The sequence below is a fragment of the Gracilinanus agilis genome, chromosome 6 (genome assembly GCF_016433145.1).
Source record: "Gracilinanus agilis isolate LMUSP501 chromosome 6, AgileGrace, whole genome shotgun sequence".
Classification (NCBI taxonomy): Eukaryota; Metazoa; Chordata; class Mammalia; order Didelphimorphia; family Didelphidae; genus Gracilinanus; species Gracilinanus agilis.
This window is the reverse complement of record NC_058135.1, coordinates 291,559,436-291,573,658: the sequence shown is the minus strand read 5'-3', so window position 1 is coordinate 291,573,658 and position 14,223 is coordinate 291,559,436. Positions and strand designations below refer to the sequence as shown.

The 14,223-nt window shown below is 54.2% G+C and overlaps 1 protein-coding gene across 1 annotated transcript; it reads left to right on the top strand.

Annotated features, from left to right (window-relative positions):
- The first annotated feature begins 3,017 nt into the window (after positions 1-3,017).
- On the top strand, positions 3,018-4,349 carry GPR152 (G protein-coupled receptor 152). Its single transcript, XM_044682050.1, has one exon. The coding sequence runs from the start codon at positions 3,018-3,020 to the stop codon at positions 4,347-4,349; it is 1,332 nt and encodes a 443-aa protein (XP_044537985.1).
- The last annotated feature ends 9,874 nt before the right edge of the window (positions 4,350-14,223 follow it).

Sequence of the window (14,223 nt, the reverse complement as noted above, 5' to 3'; positions counted from 1 at the left end):
TTGGAGCCCGCCAGAGGTCAGTTAGAACAGAGCCAGACTCCTGTGCAGGCTGTCAAGAGCCTTGAATGCCAATCTAAAGAGATGCTTGAGACAGAGGCCAACGAACCTACAAGCCAGGGGGGCCTATTTCTGCCCATTCTAAGCTGCTCGGTGAATGGGGAAGGGCACCGGGGAAAGCCTGGCCCCCTCCCACCTCTTAATTCGCCCCAGTCGGTGATGCCGACTTCCTGCCTCTCCCTTAGGGAGAGACAGGCAGGGAGGGATGTGAGGCACCACTACTGCCCCCAGCAGTCCCCACAGGCCTGGGGGCCTAGGTGGGGGGAAGCCGGCTGGGGCAGCGTGACTCCAGAACGCTGCCCAGCGGGGCCTGGGGTTAGAGTTTCTCCAAGAGAGGAGTCCTATGAATGTTTAATGGGCCTGCCCGGCTTGGGTTACCTCTCCCACCACAGAAGTGCATGGGGCATCCGTCCACTCCAGCCGGAGCCCAAGCCCACACAGACAGACTGGCAGACGGGCCGTCACACCCCTTGGGCCTGCCTCGATGCCTGGCAAGGGGAACTGGGAGTAGACGTAGAGAAGTCAGACTGTTGTGTGTGAGCTGCAATCTGCCCCATCCTCGTCCCTGCCCCGGTGGCTGCCCCTCACGTGCTGGTAAGCCTGTCTACCCCCATGAGCCCCCGGCCACGGCCTCTTCCTGGCCCTCAGGCACCCGAGGGAGAGGAGGGGAGCCCTGCCCAGGAGGTTTGGGGAGGAACCTCCTAGGGGAGGGGGTCTAGGGTGGGGGGAAGGACAGCCCCCCCAGCTCTTTAGCATAGAGACCCCACAGGGGAGTGTCCCCACCCATAGGAGCCGACCCCCCAGGCACCACCCAGGGGTGCAGAGGTCCCTAGAAGGCTGGAGGCAGAAACAAAGGATCTTAGAGGGCATCAGCTCTCATTTTACAGAGGAAACAGGTCCAGAGAGGGGAGGATCTGCCCTAAGCCTCACGGCCGAGTCAGGAGCAAAGCCTCAGCCCCTGCTACTGCGGTCTGGCAAGCTATTCACCACGGGGCCTCCTGGGCATGGAGGAAACCCATTTTTCCTCAGAAGGACCAATCTGGGAACTCCTAGAGGAGGGACTCCTGGGAAAGAGAATCATCGAGTATGGAAGAATCCTTAGTGTCTAGAAAGGTCTCTAGAGGGCCTATAGCCCATTTTATAGGAGGGGTAAACTGATGGGAAGGAAGGAGGGAGGAAAGAAAGGAAGGAAANTGTGTCAAAAATAGCAACCTTTGGTTTGGTAAAGTTTTTTTTTTCTTCTCTTCAAGACATTGTATGTGGAATACTTGGAGGCAAAACATAAATGATTGTGATTTTTTTCCTTGTTTAAAAAAAGCCTTTGTGCTGGGCACATAATAAAAATTAAACTGATTTCAATTAAGAATTTATAAATGGCATTTTATTAGAAGGGGTGAGAGTGGCAAGAAGAAGGGAGCAAGCTAAGAGTTCTTGTTAAAACAACAGTATTTTAACTGGAATGGTCTTGCATACTGAAGCCACCAGTAATTATGACGTGACATTCTGAACCATTAATTGTCAAGCTGTGGTCCTATAAGGATATTTTTGACTCATAAAATCAAATTCTCTCTCTCAGGGGGAAGGGAGGGAAGGTAGGATGGAAGGAAGGAAGGAAGGAAGGAAGGAAGGAAGGAAGGAAGGAAGGAAGGAAGGAAGGAGGGAAGGAGGAAAGAAGAAGGAGGGAGGGAGGGACAGAGGGAGAGGGAGGTTGGCCTTTTAGAAGCGGCCGTCCTTTCTACCAGTCACCTTTCTTTGTCCTGAGCTCCTGGTCAAGGCTATCTTCCTGCTTCCTTCTCCTGGCACTATAAGCTGGGCAAGTATTGACAACCTCCCTAGCTCCACCCAGTCTCCTCCTCAACTGAAGCAGAGCCTCTGAGGGAGCTAGGAGGAAACTCCAGTAATCTACTCCATAGGCCTGTGCCTAGTCACAAAGACCGGAGTTCAAATCTTACCCCAGATACTTCCTAGCTGGATCACTCTGGGCAAGTGTCTTTACCTCCCTCCCGATGGGCCTCAGTCTGCTAATTTATACTCTAATGCTACGTCTTTCCGCAGGTCCCAATGTCCCTTTAGGAGACCCCACTGTAACCCAAGCCCTCTGCCGGGTCCCAGAGGTACAAAAACAAAAATCCAACTTCTGCCTTCGGAGAGTTTCGTTCTTCCTGGGAAACAGTGTGTAAATGTATATATGCAACCTCGAGGGCAGCAGAGGGGGTCAGGGAGGCCCCGTAGCCTAAGGACCATCATCCTCGTTTTATACTTGGGGAAACGGATACGGCTGAGTCAATTCAGCCGTTTCTGACTCTTGGTGACCCTGTTGGGGTTTTCTTGGCAGAGACACTGGAGAGGTTGGCCGTTTCCTTCTCGGCTCAGGTTACAGATGAAGGAACTGAGGCAAACGGGGTTAAGTGACTTGCCCAGGGTCGCACAGCTAGTATGTGTCTGAGGTCAGATTTGAACTCAGGTCTTCCTGATTACAGGACTAGCCCTCTATCCACGAGGCCGCCTAGCTGGCCCTTGCCCAAGGTTATACAGACACGAAATGACAGAACTAGGATTTGAACCCAGGTCTCCAGGGTCCAAGCTCAGCACTCTTTTCTCCACGTGCCGTGGCCCCTCCAAAGGCTGGGCAGGATCCAGAAGCCAGACGAGGTGAGGTCTTCCTAGGACAGGAGAATCAAACACCCTAACCAGGGACATCTGGGTCAGGTATCTGGAAAACCCTGGGCAGTATTCCCAGGGGCTCCGACCACTCGCTGCCTGATCCCACGCTGGGACTGGGGTCCTCCCCCGGGCCACCGGCAATTGGGCATTGGCCCCGAGGTCCTCCCTGCCCGACGCTCGTCCTGAGAGGTTGTGCCGTGGCCCTCCCGCGCCGTCCTGCCCCATCTGAAGCCCCCGGTTCTCCCTTCTCTCTTCTCTTTCTGCCCTGTAGGCCCATTAGCCTGGCCCCCTCAGCGATGGAAGCTGGCAGTGCCAGGCTGGCTCCCCCTTGGAGGCCAAGATCTGACTTGGATGACGACTACTACCCCCAAGGGGGCTGGGACACGGCCTTCCTGGTCACCCTGCTGCTGACGGGGCTGCCGGCCAATGGCCTCATGGCGTGGCTTGCGGGCTGCCAGGCCCGGCACAGGGCAGGCAAGCGTCTGGCCCTCTTCCTGCTCAGCCTGGCCATCTCAGACTTCCTATTCCTGGTGGCCACCACCTTCCAGATCATGGAGATTCGACTGCACGGTCACTGGCCCCTTGGAACGGCGGCCTGCCGCTTCTACTACTTCCTGTGGGGCGTCTCCTACTCCTCGGGCCTCTTCCTGCTGGCCGCCCTCAGCCTTGACCGCAGCCTGATGGCCCTGTTTCCCCGGTGGTACCCCTGTCGCCGGCCTTCCCGCCTGCCCCTCTGGCTCTGTTCGGGGGCCTGGGTGCTGGCCACCCTGTTTAGCGTGCCCTGGCTCATCTTCCCCGAGGCCAACGTTTGGTGGTACGACCTCGTCATCTGCCTGGACTTCTGGGACACCGAGGAGGTGCCCCTGCGGGTGCTGGAGGTCTTGGGGGGGCTGCTGCCCTTCCTCCTCCTCCTGCTGACTCACGTGCTGACCCAAATCCAGGCGTGCCGCCTCCGCCGCCGGCAGCCCCCTCCGGAGGGCAGAGCCGGGCCCCCCCAGCCAGGCTTCTCCCGAGTGGCCTCCACCATCCTGTCGGCCTACGTGGTCCTCCGCCTGCCCTACCAGCTGGCCCAGCTGCTCTACCTGGCTTACCTGTGGGACTTCTATCCCGGCTACTTCTTGTGGGAGGTGCTGGTCTACTCGGACTACCTGATGGTCCTCGACAGCTGCCTGAGCCCCTTCCTCTGCCTCCTGGCCAGCACCAACATGCGCTCGCTCCTTCACTCCATGCTCTCCTCCTTTGCGGCCGCCCTGGCCGAAGAGCAGTTCAGGGGCGCCGTGCCCGTAGCCTCGCTGCCAGCTCAGCCGGAGCCTGCCGCCGTCCAGCTCCAGCCCGGCCCCGCCACCCAGGCCCAGCCCCAGGCCAACCCCACGGCTCAGGCGCAGGTGAATCCCACCGGCCAGCCCCAGCCAAAGCTGACGGATCCACCTCAGGTCAACCCAACGGCTCAGCCCTCGGAACTGCCTCCTCCCTCGACCTCTGCCCCCTGCGAAGGACCCGCGTCTAGCCTGCCCGCAGAGCAACCCGCAGCAGTTCCCCAAGAGGGGCCGGCCATAGCCCCTGCTGCTGAGGGGGACAGCTCAGGGGATGCCCCTCCAGAGACACCCCCCACCCCTGGCCCCTCTTGAGAGGAGGAACACGGGCTGGGGTGAGGGAGGCCAAAGAGGGCGCCCCTCACCGGGAGCCCAGAGACCACCCGCTCCTCACCAACGCGCTGAGAGCCAGAGCAGAGAAAGGAACCAAGGGAAAATCCCTCTTGCTCATCTCGGCCGGAGACGCGGATCCCTCGGGGGCCAGATGGCATGAGGGCCACAAGGCTCAGCGATGAAACCGGCTCCTCCTCCCTCCCTCCACCGAGCCACCCACTAGCTTTCCGCCGGCACCCCTGAGGACTCAGAGGCAGCTACAAAGCGGGCGCTGCCAGCTCTCTCCAACCCCAAGAGCCTCGGAGCAGGGCCCTAGGCTGGCACTCCAGCTCCGGTGCTCCCGGCCCACTCTGGCCCCACCAGGAAAGCAGGAGCTTCCTCGGACCTCAAATTGCCAAGCAGAGTGTGGAAACCCGCAGTTGTGGAGAGCCCCCGATCCTCCGAAAGCGGCCCCCACCGGGAGACGTTCAGGACCCCCCTCCGAAGGAAGGGAGAAGCCCAGCCTGTGGTCGCTTGTGGGTGGCAGCACTAAGATAGAGCAAGACGGTGGTGGGGGGCCTCCCCTTCCCTGGGGGTTCTCCCGAGGGCTCCTCTCCCTTTCACCAAAGCCTCCACGCTGGGAAAGTGAGGTTTGCTTCACCAGGCCCTAATTCACGCCCAACTTCCCAGGAAGCCTCCCGTTGGGCAGAGCACCCTTTGGGTGCCAGGGGCCCTGGGGCGCGAGTCTCTGCTGGGCTGCCTGAGCGCTCCCTTCACCTCTAGTCTTTCTGCTTTGGATTCCAGAATCTCAGTGTCGGAAGGACCCGTCTTCGGAGACCATCTTGGACCACCGAGTCTTAAACAGAAGCCCGAGGGACCTCCGAGGAGTGGCAGCTCCCACCTGCTGAGACGGCTCAGCCCACTCTCTTGGCTAGATTTTCTTTTTCACTCGAGTCGATCCTCTCTTCTTCTCTTCCATCTTCTGCCCACTCACTGCTCTGAGTCCTGCTCTCTTGGGCCTCGGCAACCAGAAGAAATCTCGCCGTTTGTCCTATGACAGCCCCTCCGCCGGATACTCCCAGATGGTGAGCCCGCTGCCCACTGGCCCCACGGTTACCCAGCAAGCCTTGTAAGGACCCTGGACAAACAGGGAAGTGCCTGCTCTTAGGAGCTCAAATGCTGGGGCAGCTGGGGAGCTCAGTGGTTTGAGAGCCAGGCCTAGAGACGGGAGGTCCTGGGTTCAAATCCGACCTCAGACACTTCCCAGCTGGGTGACCCTGGGCAAGTCACTTGACCCCCATGGCCCACCCTTACTTACCACTCTTCTGCCTTGGAGCCAATACACAGAAGTTAAGGGTTAAAAAAAAAAAAAAAAAAAAAAAAAAGCTCAAATGCTCTCGAAACACACTTGGCCCGTCCTGTTCTGGTGAAGAAGAACCCAATCCGGAACCCAAGCGTAAGACCTGACGTCTCTTATCCGAGTCGGCCAACCCTCCTAACAGGTTGACATCTTCTGGATTCCTGGTTGGGCCCTTTCGGCCTCCGTCCTAGCTGGGTGCCCTTTGCAGATGGGAGCAGAGCGCCATCTCTGACAGGCAGCCTGGCGGAGGCGGTAGAACAGTGGCTTCCGAGTCAGAAGGGGCCTGGCCAGCGGGAGGCCGGCCTCCGATTCAGACTGGCTGTGCCGCCGGGCATCTCTCCTCACCTCTCCACGCTCTCGCCCAGCTCCTAAATGGGCTCGGGGACTCTCGAGCGCTCTTCTAAGTTGCCAGGCTATTGCCAATCTGCTTCGGGCACGGGCAGAGGGAGCTTCCTCACCAGGAGACCCCGACATCCGTGAGTCGGGATCAAAAGGAGAAGGCTCTCGCCGTACTCCTTCAACCAAGTAATTAATGAAGGCGCGAATGGGCCAGGGGCAGGCCCGGCTCCTTCGGAGGTCTTTCAGGCTAGCCAGGAGCCAGCAATGACTATTCCAAGACCACAGAACGGACTGTTGTCTAACCCCCATCTTTCCCTCCTATATAGGCTGCCTCAAGTCCTTTCCCAATGTACATCTCTGACCATGTGACCCGCCCCCTCCCCCCCAACTCAAAGCTCTCTGGTGATTCTCAGATAAAGTCAGATCTCTTGGGTTGGCATTCAAGGCCTCCCAGCCTTAGGTCCCATTGCTTCTCCTCCTGAGCCCCACCCACCAGCCTACCTAGATGGTTCATCTCTGCATTTTCTCGGCTGCTCTCCAGTGGCCTAACAATCTGCTTCACGGGGAGGGGAGGAGTTCTAGGGGACCAGAGGTCTTCAGAGAGACTCCTTCCCCTACCAGGAGGAAGGGGCACGAGGAGAAGAAAGCACCTAGAACCACTGAGGCCGTGGGGGCAGGAAGTCTGCTCTAGGCCGGGGGTCCGGGGTTCCCTCATTGGAAATGTCCTTCTCGCCTCCGAATGGTGGATTGCTCAAATGTCCCGCCTCCCCGAGTCTACCTCAGCATAAACCGCACGGCCCGCACCCTCCGGGAGCCACGCGGAATCCGGGCTCGGACACAGACTGGATATGCTTATTGGTGTGGATGTGTGTGTTCACAGGCTGGATTGCTGGCCTCCGACCTTTGCTAGCTCGGTGACCCTGGACAGGTCCCTTAACCCCGTGGCCCAGCCCTTGCCACTCTTCTCCCGACACACAGTATGGAGGCTGAGGCACAAAAAATAAAAATACAAGTAAAGGCAGATGTCCCCGGAGGCAGTAAGGAATGCCTGTTGGATGGCAGAATTCCAGGCCCTTGGAAAGAACTGGAACGCTTCCGTGGGGGCCTCCCTTTCCCCCACTCCGAGGCCCAGGGGAGCCGGCTAGAACAAGGTTCCAGGTCTTCGGTTCGGCGCTCCAAGTCCTCCCACAGCCACGTCGGGCCTTCGCCGGGCCTTCGCCGGGCCTGGCTCTCCTTGTCTTCCTCCCCCGAGCCAATGCTCGCATCCTCGGCCCGTCATCATTTTGTTGGGCCTCCTTATTAACAGTGGCAGCCTTGGAACGTTACTATGACGAGAGTCTCTGTGCCCAAGGCCACCGAGCTGGCTCGCCTTGCCCGGACGCTAGCCCGAGCTGGCCCAGATAAGCCTGGAAAGGGCAATTTTGTATCCAAAGGTCCGGAACCCAGACCCCCAAGCGGTGAGCGAGCCAACCTTGACCACAGCAGCTTCTGGACAGGCCTGGGAGTGCCTCCTCCTCAACAAGGGGGAGGGGCGGTTCCTCTGCTGTCTGCTGTGCTTCCCAACGTGCCTAGGACAGTGCTGGACACATTACTGGTGCTCAATAAAAGCTTACACTTGCTGATTGGCCTGAAGATGCCCGGAAAGCTTTGATTTACGTGTTCGGGGACCAAAAGGAACCATAATCCCTGCTGGGTGCTCCTCCGGGAGTCCTTGGGAGAGGTGCTGCCAGCCCAGGCCCCAGAGAAGCCCCCTCGCAAACACGGGATCCCTCGGGGGAGTGGGGTGGTCCTTCCTCACCCTCCCGGGCTTGGGGCCCCCTCGATGCCTTCGCACCCGAGGCCACCGTGAGGCAGGGGCTCAGGCCGAATGGACTTCGATTTTAGATCAGAGAACGGAGGAGCCGGGAGGGCCCTGGGAACGCAGAACATGGGGCTGGGAGGGGCCTTAAAGCACACTCGAAATACTCAAGCAGGACGGGAGCTTAGAGCGGGAAGACGTTTAGATGAAAAAATAACTGAACGGGGCCTTGGAACACAGCTCCGAGAATGTTCCGAGTGGCCTCGGCACGTAGAAGGGGGTGGCAGTGGGGGGCACAGGAGATAACGAGGGCTCGGGGCACACGATTGAGGCTGCTTGGCCTAGAGAAGAGAAGACTGAGGGCAAGCGCGGACCGTCACATCCAGGAAGAAATGACCCTTGGGGGCAGCTGGGCAGCTCAGTGGATGGAGAGCCAGGCCTGGAGACGGGAGGTCCTGGGTTCAAATTTGACCTCAGACACTTCCCAGCTGTGTGACCCTGGGCAAGTCATTTGACCCCCATGGCCCACCCTGACCCCTCTTCTGCCTTGGAGCCGATACACAGTACTGACTCCAAGACGGAAGGTGAGGGGTTAAAAAAAGAACCGGCCCTGCTTGGCCAGTCCCTCAGTGGCCTGGGCTTCCTCAGGAGGTGGTGAGCGGCATCCCACGGGAGGTCTTGGAGCAAAGGCTGCCTAGATGCTTCCTCGTCTAGGAGGGGCCGTAGAGAGCAGCGAGTTTCCTCTTTCATTTTACAGATGAAGAAACTGAGGCCACACAGGAGCGCAAGCCTTCCCGCGTCCAAGTCCGACGCTCTCTCCGCTGGGCAGCCCTGCCTTTTGTTCAGGTTCGGATTGCCGTAGATGCTGCTGAGGCTCTTCCCACTCAAAGATGCTGCGATTCTAAAGTAGGGCTTCCTTTTCTGGAGGCGGTTCTACTTCCACGTGCTTACGGGGCTGCACGATTGGGTTGCAGATAAACGCCTCCATGGCAGAATCATTTTGGAAATGGCTTCAAAAGCTCAGCTAGTGTTTATGAAGTGCTTTTTTTATTTTTATTTTTAAGCCCTCACCTTCCGTCTTGGAGTCCATATTGCGTATTGGCTCCAAGGCAGAAGAGTGGTCAGGGTGGGCCATGGCAGTCAAGTGACTTGCCCAGGGTCACACAGCTGGAAGTGTCTGAGGCCGGATTTGAACCCAGGACCTCCCTTCTCTAGGTCTGGCTCTCCATCCACTGAGCTACCCAGCTGCCCCCTATGTAGTGCCTTTAAGTCTGCAAAACACTTGACAAATATTATCTCATTTGATCCTCACAACTAGGGGGCGGGAGCTTTTTCTTATTCCCATTTGACAGATGAAGAAATGGAGGCAGACAGAGATTAAGTGACTTGCTCAAGATCACTCAGCTGGCAAATGGCTGGGGCTGAATTTGAACTCAGCTCTTCCCAACATGGTGCCACCTAGCCACCAGAATAACCAATTCGGCTTTACTCCGGCGCGTCCCCAGAACGATGTGCATTACTTCCTAGTTTCTTTCTGGGGAATGTAGAACAGAACACGGGCCGTGCCTTCCAGCCACTTGCTGGAGGTTCTGCCAGTCTTAACTCCGGAGAAGGCCGGGAAGATGCGATCGCCGATTCCCAGCATCGTTGGGGCTGGCCTGACAAAGAGGGCTTCGTCTTGTTCTGCTAGGAATGGTGGGGCAGAAGCTACAAAAAGGGCGAAAAATAAACTGTGGGGACGAGGAATAGGCTGAGGCCTTCAAGAGGAGGCTCTTTCCGGAGGATGTTGTAGGTGGGCTTCTGGACTCAGGAACCCCCAAAGGGCCTTTCCAGCTCGGAACTTCAGGGACTCTCTAATTCTGAGTCTGTTCAGCTCTTGGATTCATGGGAAAGGAGAGAAGGTTCTAGTGAGGAGCCGTCCTGCCTCAGGACCTTCTTTCTCCAGGGATTCTAAGTTCTACAGCAGGCTGATATGCTCCAGGCAGGGATCAGCCTAGCTCTAGTCTTTCTCTTTCTCCAATCTGTCCCTTTTCCCCACCCCACCCCCCACTTCCAACGCAAACACCGATCCATCTTCCTTAAGCCCCACTTTTATCAAGACTTGGGGGGGGGGGAACAGCTGGGTGGCTCAGTGGATGGAGAGCCAGGCCTAGAGACGGGAGGTCCTGGGTTCAAATCCAGCCTCAGACACTTCCCAGCTGTGTGACCCTGGACAAGTCACTTGACCCCCATTGCCTACCCTGACCACTCTTCTGCCTTGGAGCCAATACACAGTAGTGATTCCAAGACAGAAGGTGAGAGTTTAAAAAAAAAAAAAAAAAAAGACTTGGGGCAAATCATTCTCTGTGACTGCGCCTTCATTGGCAAAATGAGGGAATTAGACTCAATGACTATCTAGTTCTAAATCTACAATCCCATGATCATGATAGCTCCTGCTCAAGAATCTTCAATGGCTCCCTGCAGCCTAGAAAATGAATCGGAGTGGGTCTCTATTGCACAAAATTTCCCCTCCCACTATTTCCCAACATTCAGACTCTGCTACAGCCTGGGTTCCTCGGGGATCCAAAATCGCTGCGTGATCCTGCATCAAGCTTTCATCCATGTTATTGTTTCCCCATCTGGAATCTCTTATTCTCTCCAGTTACTGAAAAAATCTGCCCACTCGCACTGCTGTCCTTCAAACACGTCTTCTGGGAAGCCTCATCACTCTTCACGTTTGTTTTGTTTTACTTTAATTTTCAGATCCAAATTCTCTCCCTCCCTCCATCCCTTCTCCCCCTCATTGAGAAGGCAAGAGCTACAATATCCACTATCCACCTGAAGTCATGCGAAACGTATTTCCACATTTGAAGGGGGGAAAAAAGAGAGAAAAACATCAGCACTCAGAGTTCATCAGTTCCCTCTCTGGGAGAGGCTAACGTTTTTTATGGAGTCTTTGGAATTGCCATTGTTGGTCAGAGTAGCTTTCGCCATTGCTCACTGTTACAATGTTGCCCTTGCTGTGTACAACGTTCTCCTGGTTCTGCTCATGTCGCCTGCCATCAGTTCAGAGAAGTCTTCCCACATTTTCCTGAAATCATCCTCATAATTTAATATATTTATATAATTATAAATCATTCATAATTTCCATAAATTCATATGATCATAGAAATTTATATCATCTCCCTCTTAATTTAATATATTCATACAATTATACACTATTCATAATTTTCATAAATTCATATGATTATAGAAATTTGTATCATCTCCCTCATAATTTAATATATTCATACAATTATACACTACTCATAATTTTCATAAATTAATATGAATCTATATTAGCTCCCTCATAATTTAATATATTCATATAATTATAAATTATCTGTAATTTTCATAAATTCATATAATCATGTGTATTTGTCATCTCCCTCATAATTTAATATATTCACATAATTATAAATTATTCATAATTTTCATGAATTTTCATAAATAATTCAGCCATTCCCCAACTGATGGCCATCCCTTCAGTTTCCAATTCTTTGCTGCGACAAAAAGAGCTTCTATAAAGATTTTTGTCCAAACAGCCTATATTACGCACCTTATTTCTTTAACATCTTAGGAGTACAGACCAAGTAGAGGCATTGCTGAACCAAGGACAGGCACAGTTTTCTGGCTTTTTTTGGCAGAGTTCCAAATTGCTTTCCAGAATGGTTGGGCCAGTTCACAACTCCACCAACAATGTAGCAGTATCCTTATTTTTCCATATCTCTTCCCTCATTTATCTCTTTCCTCTTCTAGCATGTTCATCAATCTGACAAGTGTGAGGTGGTATCTCAGAGTTGTTCTAATTTGCATTAAATCCTCTAATTATTAGTGATTTAGATTCTGTTTTCATATGACTGTAGAGAGCTTTGATTTCTTCTTCTGAAAACTGCCTCTGCATATGCTTTGACCACATCAATGAGGGGATTTGATTCAGTTCTCTATGCATTTAAGAAATTCTCCTTATTCTTAGTCATTATAATGCAGATGATACAGTTCTCTTATGCATCAATGCAATGTGCAATCGAATGCCTCAGGAGACTTTCATGGATGTCTTAAAGTTCCATGATGTCACCACTGCTGCAGATTGCAGCCCCTTGGGGACCTGGGAGCTGGGTCTTTGAATGCTGATGGAGCTGGACCCTTTTGGAGAGCCTGATAAAGTTGGGCCTGTGCTGGCAGTGGTGGGGCCACTTTCCTAAGGGGGCCAAGCTTGGGGCACGAGGGAGGGTTGGGGTTGACTGAAAGCTCTCCAAAGTATCAGCTGCCTCTATTTTTTTTTAAACCCTCACCTTCAGTCTTGGAGTCAGTACTGAGTATTGGCTCCAAGGTGGAAGAGTGGTCAGGGTGGGCAATGGGGGTCAAGTGACTTGCCCAGGGTCACACAGCTGGGAAGTGTCTGAGGCCAGATTTGAACCCAGGACCTCCCATCTCTGGGCCTGGCTTTCCATCCACTGAGCCACCCAGCTGCCCCCTCAGCTGTCTCTTCATTGCCAAAGCTCTCTTTTCCTCTGTCCTCATTCTCACTGGCCTCTCAGCAGCCTTGGACCCTATTGATCACTCTCTCCTCCTTGGTGTGCTCTCGGTTTTCAGCTCGGCCCTGGCTCAGCCCTGGCTCCTGGTGCTTCTCCTGCCTCTCTGACCCGTCCTCTGTCTCCCTTGCTAGCATGAGTGTCCCACAAAACTCTGTCCTGGCCCCTCCTCCCTTTTCCCTCTCTACGGCTTCACTTGGGACCTCAGTGGCTCCCCGATTAATGACCTTCTCCATGCTGAGGATTCTCATACACTTGTCCAAGCCTAACCTCTCTGCTGATCTCCAGGCTTAACTATTCGACTACCTATTAGATAGATACCTCAAACTGGATGTCCTGTAGACAGCTTTGCATTAACCCTTTACCGTACAGCTTAGAGCTGATACTAAGTACTGGCTCTAAGGCAGAAGAGAGCAGTAAGAGCCAGGTGGTTGGGGTGAAGTGACTTGCCCAGGGTCACCCAGCGAGGAAGTGTCTGAGGGCAGATTTAAACCCAGGACCTCCCGTCTCCAGGCCTGGCTCTCTAGCTGCAGAGCCGCCCAGCTGCCCCCAATAGACATCTTTTAAATCAACATGTTCAAACTGGCCTCATTATCTTTCCTCTCAAACCATACCCTCTTCCAGGCTTCCCGAGCACTGCTTTTTTTGGGGGTAAGGGGAGGCTGTGGAGGTTTATATGTTTACCTTCTGTCTTAGGATCGATAAGGCAAAAGAGCAATAAAGGCTAGTGACTTGCCCAGGGTCACCTAGCTTGGAAGTATCTAAAGCTAGATTGGAACCCAGAACCTCCTGTCTCTAAGTCTGGCTCTCAATCCACTGAGTTACCTCTCCTCCCCCCAGTCGTGGAGGCTTGAAACCGAAGAGTCATCCTCAACGGCTCATCCTCTCATCCCTCATGTCCAGACTGTTGCCATGGTGTGTCCATTTCACCTGCCCAGGTCGCCCCTCATCGCTTCCCCTCTGAACTACTGCACAGCCCTCTGGCTGGGCTTCTGCCATAAGTCTCTCCCATTCCTGCCCCCCCCCCCCACTGGGCTGCCAAAAACAAAAAAAAAAACAAAAAAAGATCTTCCTAAAATGCAAATCTGATGATCTCACTCCCCTGATTAGATCACGAACCTCCAGTGGCTCCCTATCACCTCCAGATCAAATGTAACAGCCTCAGCTGGGTGCTCAAGCCCTGGAGAATCAGCTCCTGCCCCTTTGCAGGCTTCTTACACTTTACAAGCCCCTCCCCACTCTCACTCTGGTCCAGTGAGCCTGGCCTCCTGGCTGTGCTTCATCCCTGGACTTTGGGCATTTCCTCTGGCTCCCCGGCTTCCTCCCAGTCTCAGCTAAAAGCTCACCTTGGAGAAGCCTTTCCCAATTCCTCTTAAAAAAAAAAAAAAAAAAAAAAAAAAAGCTGACTTCAGACACTTCCTAGCCGTGTGACCCTGGACAAGTCACTTAACCTCCATTGCCCAACCCTTACCACTCTTCTGACTTAGAACCAATACAGAGTATTGATTCTAAGATGGTATATGAGGGTTTATTAAATAAAATGTGGGTAGCATGTTAGAATATCACAGCAGAATCACCTTCATCTTACAATGGATACTGTGTATTGGCTCCGAGGCAGAAGAGTGGTAAGGGCTGGCAATGCGGGTTAAGGGACTGGCCCAGGGTCACCCAGCTGGGAAGTGTCTGAGGCCAGATTGGAACCCAGGACCTCCATCTCTGGGCCTGGTTCTCTAGCCACTGAGCCACCCAGCTGCCCATCATCATTTCCTTCTTTCTTTTTCTTTTTTTAACCCCTCACCTTCCATCTTGGAGTCAATACTGTGTATT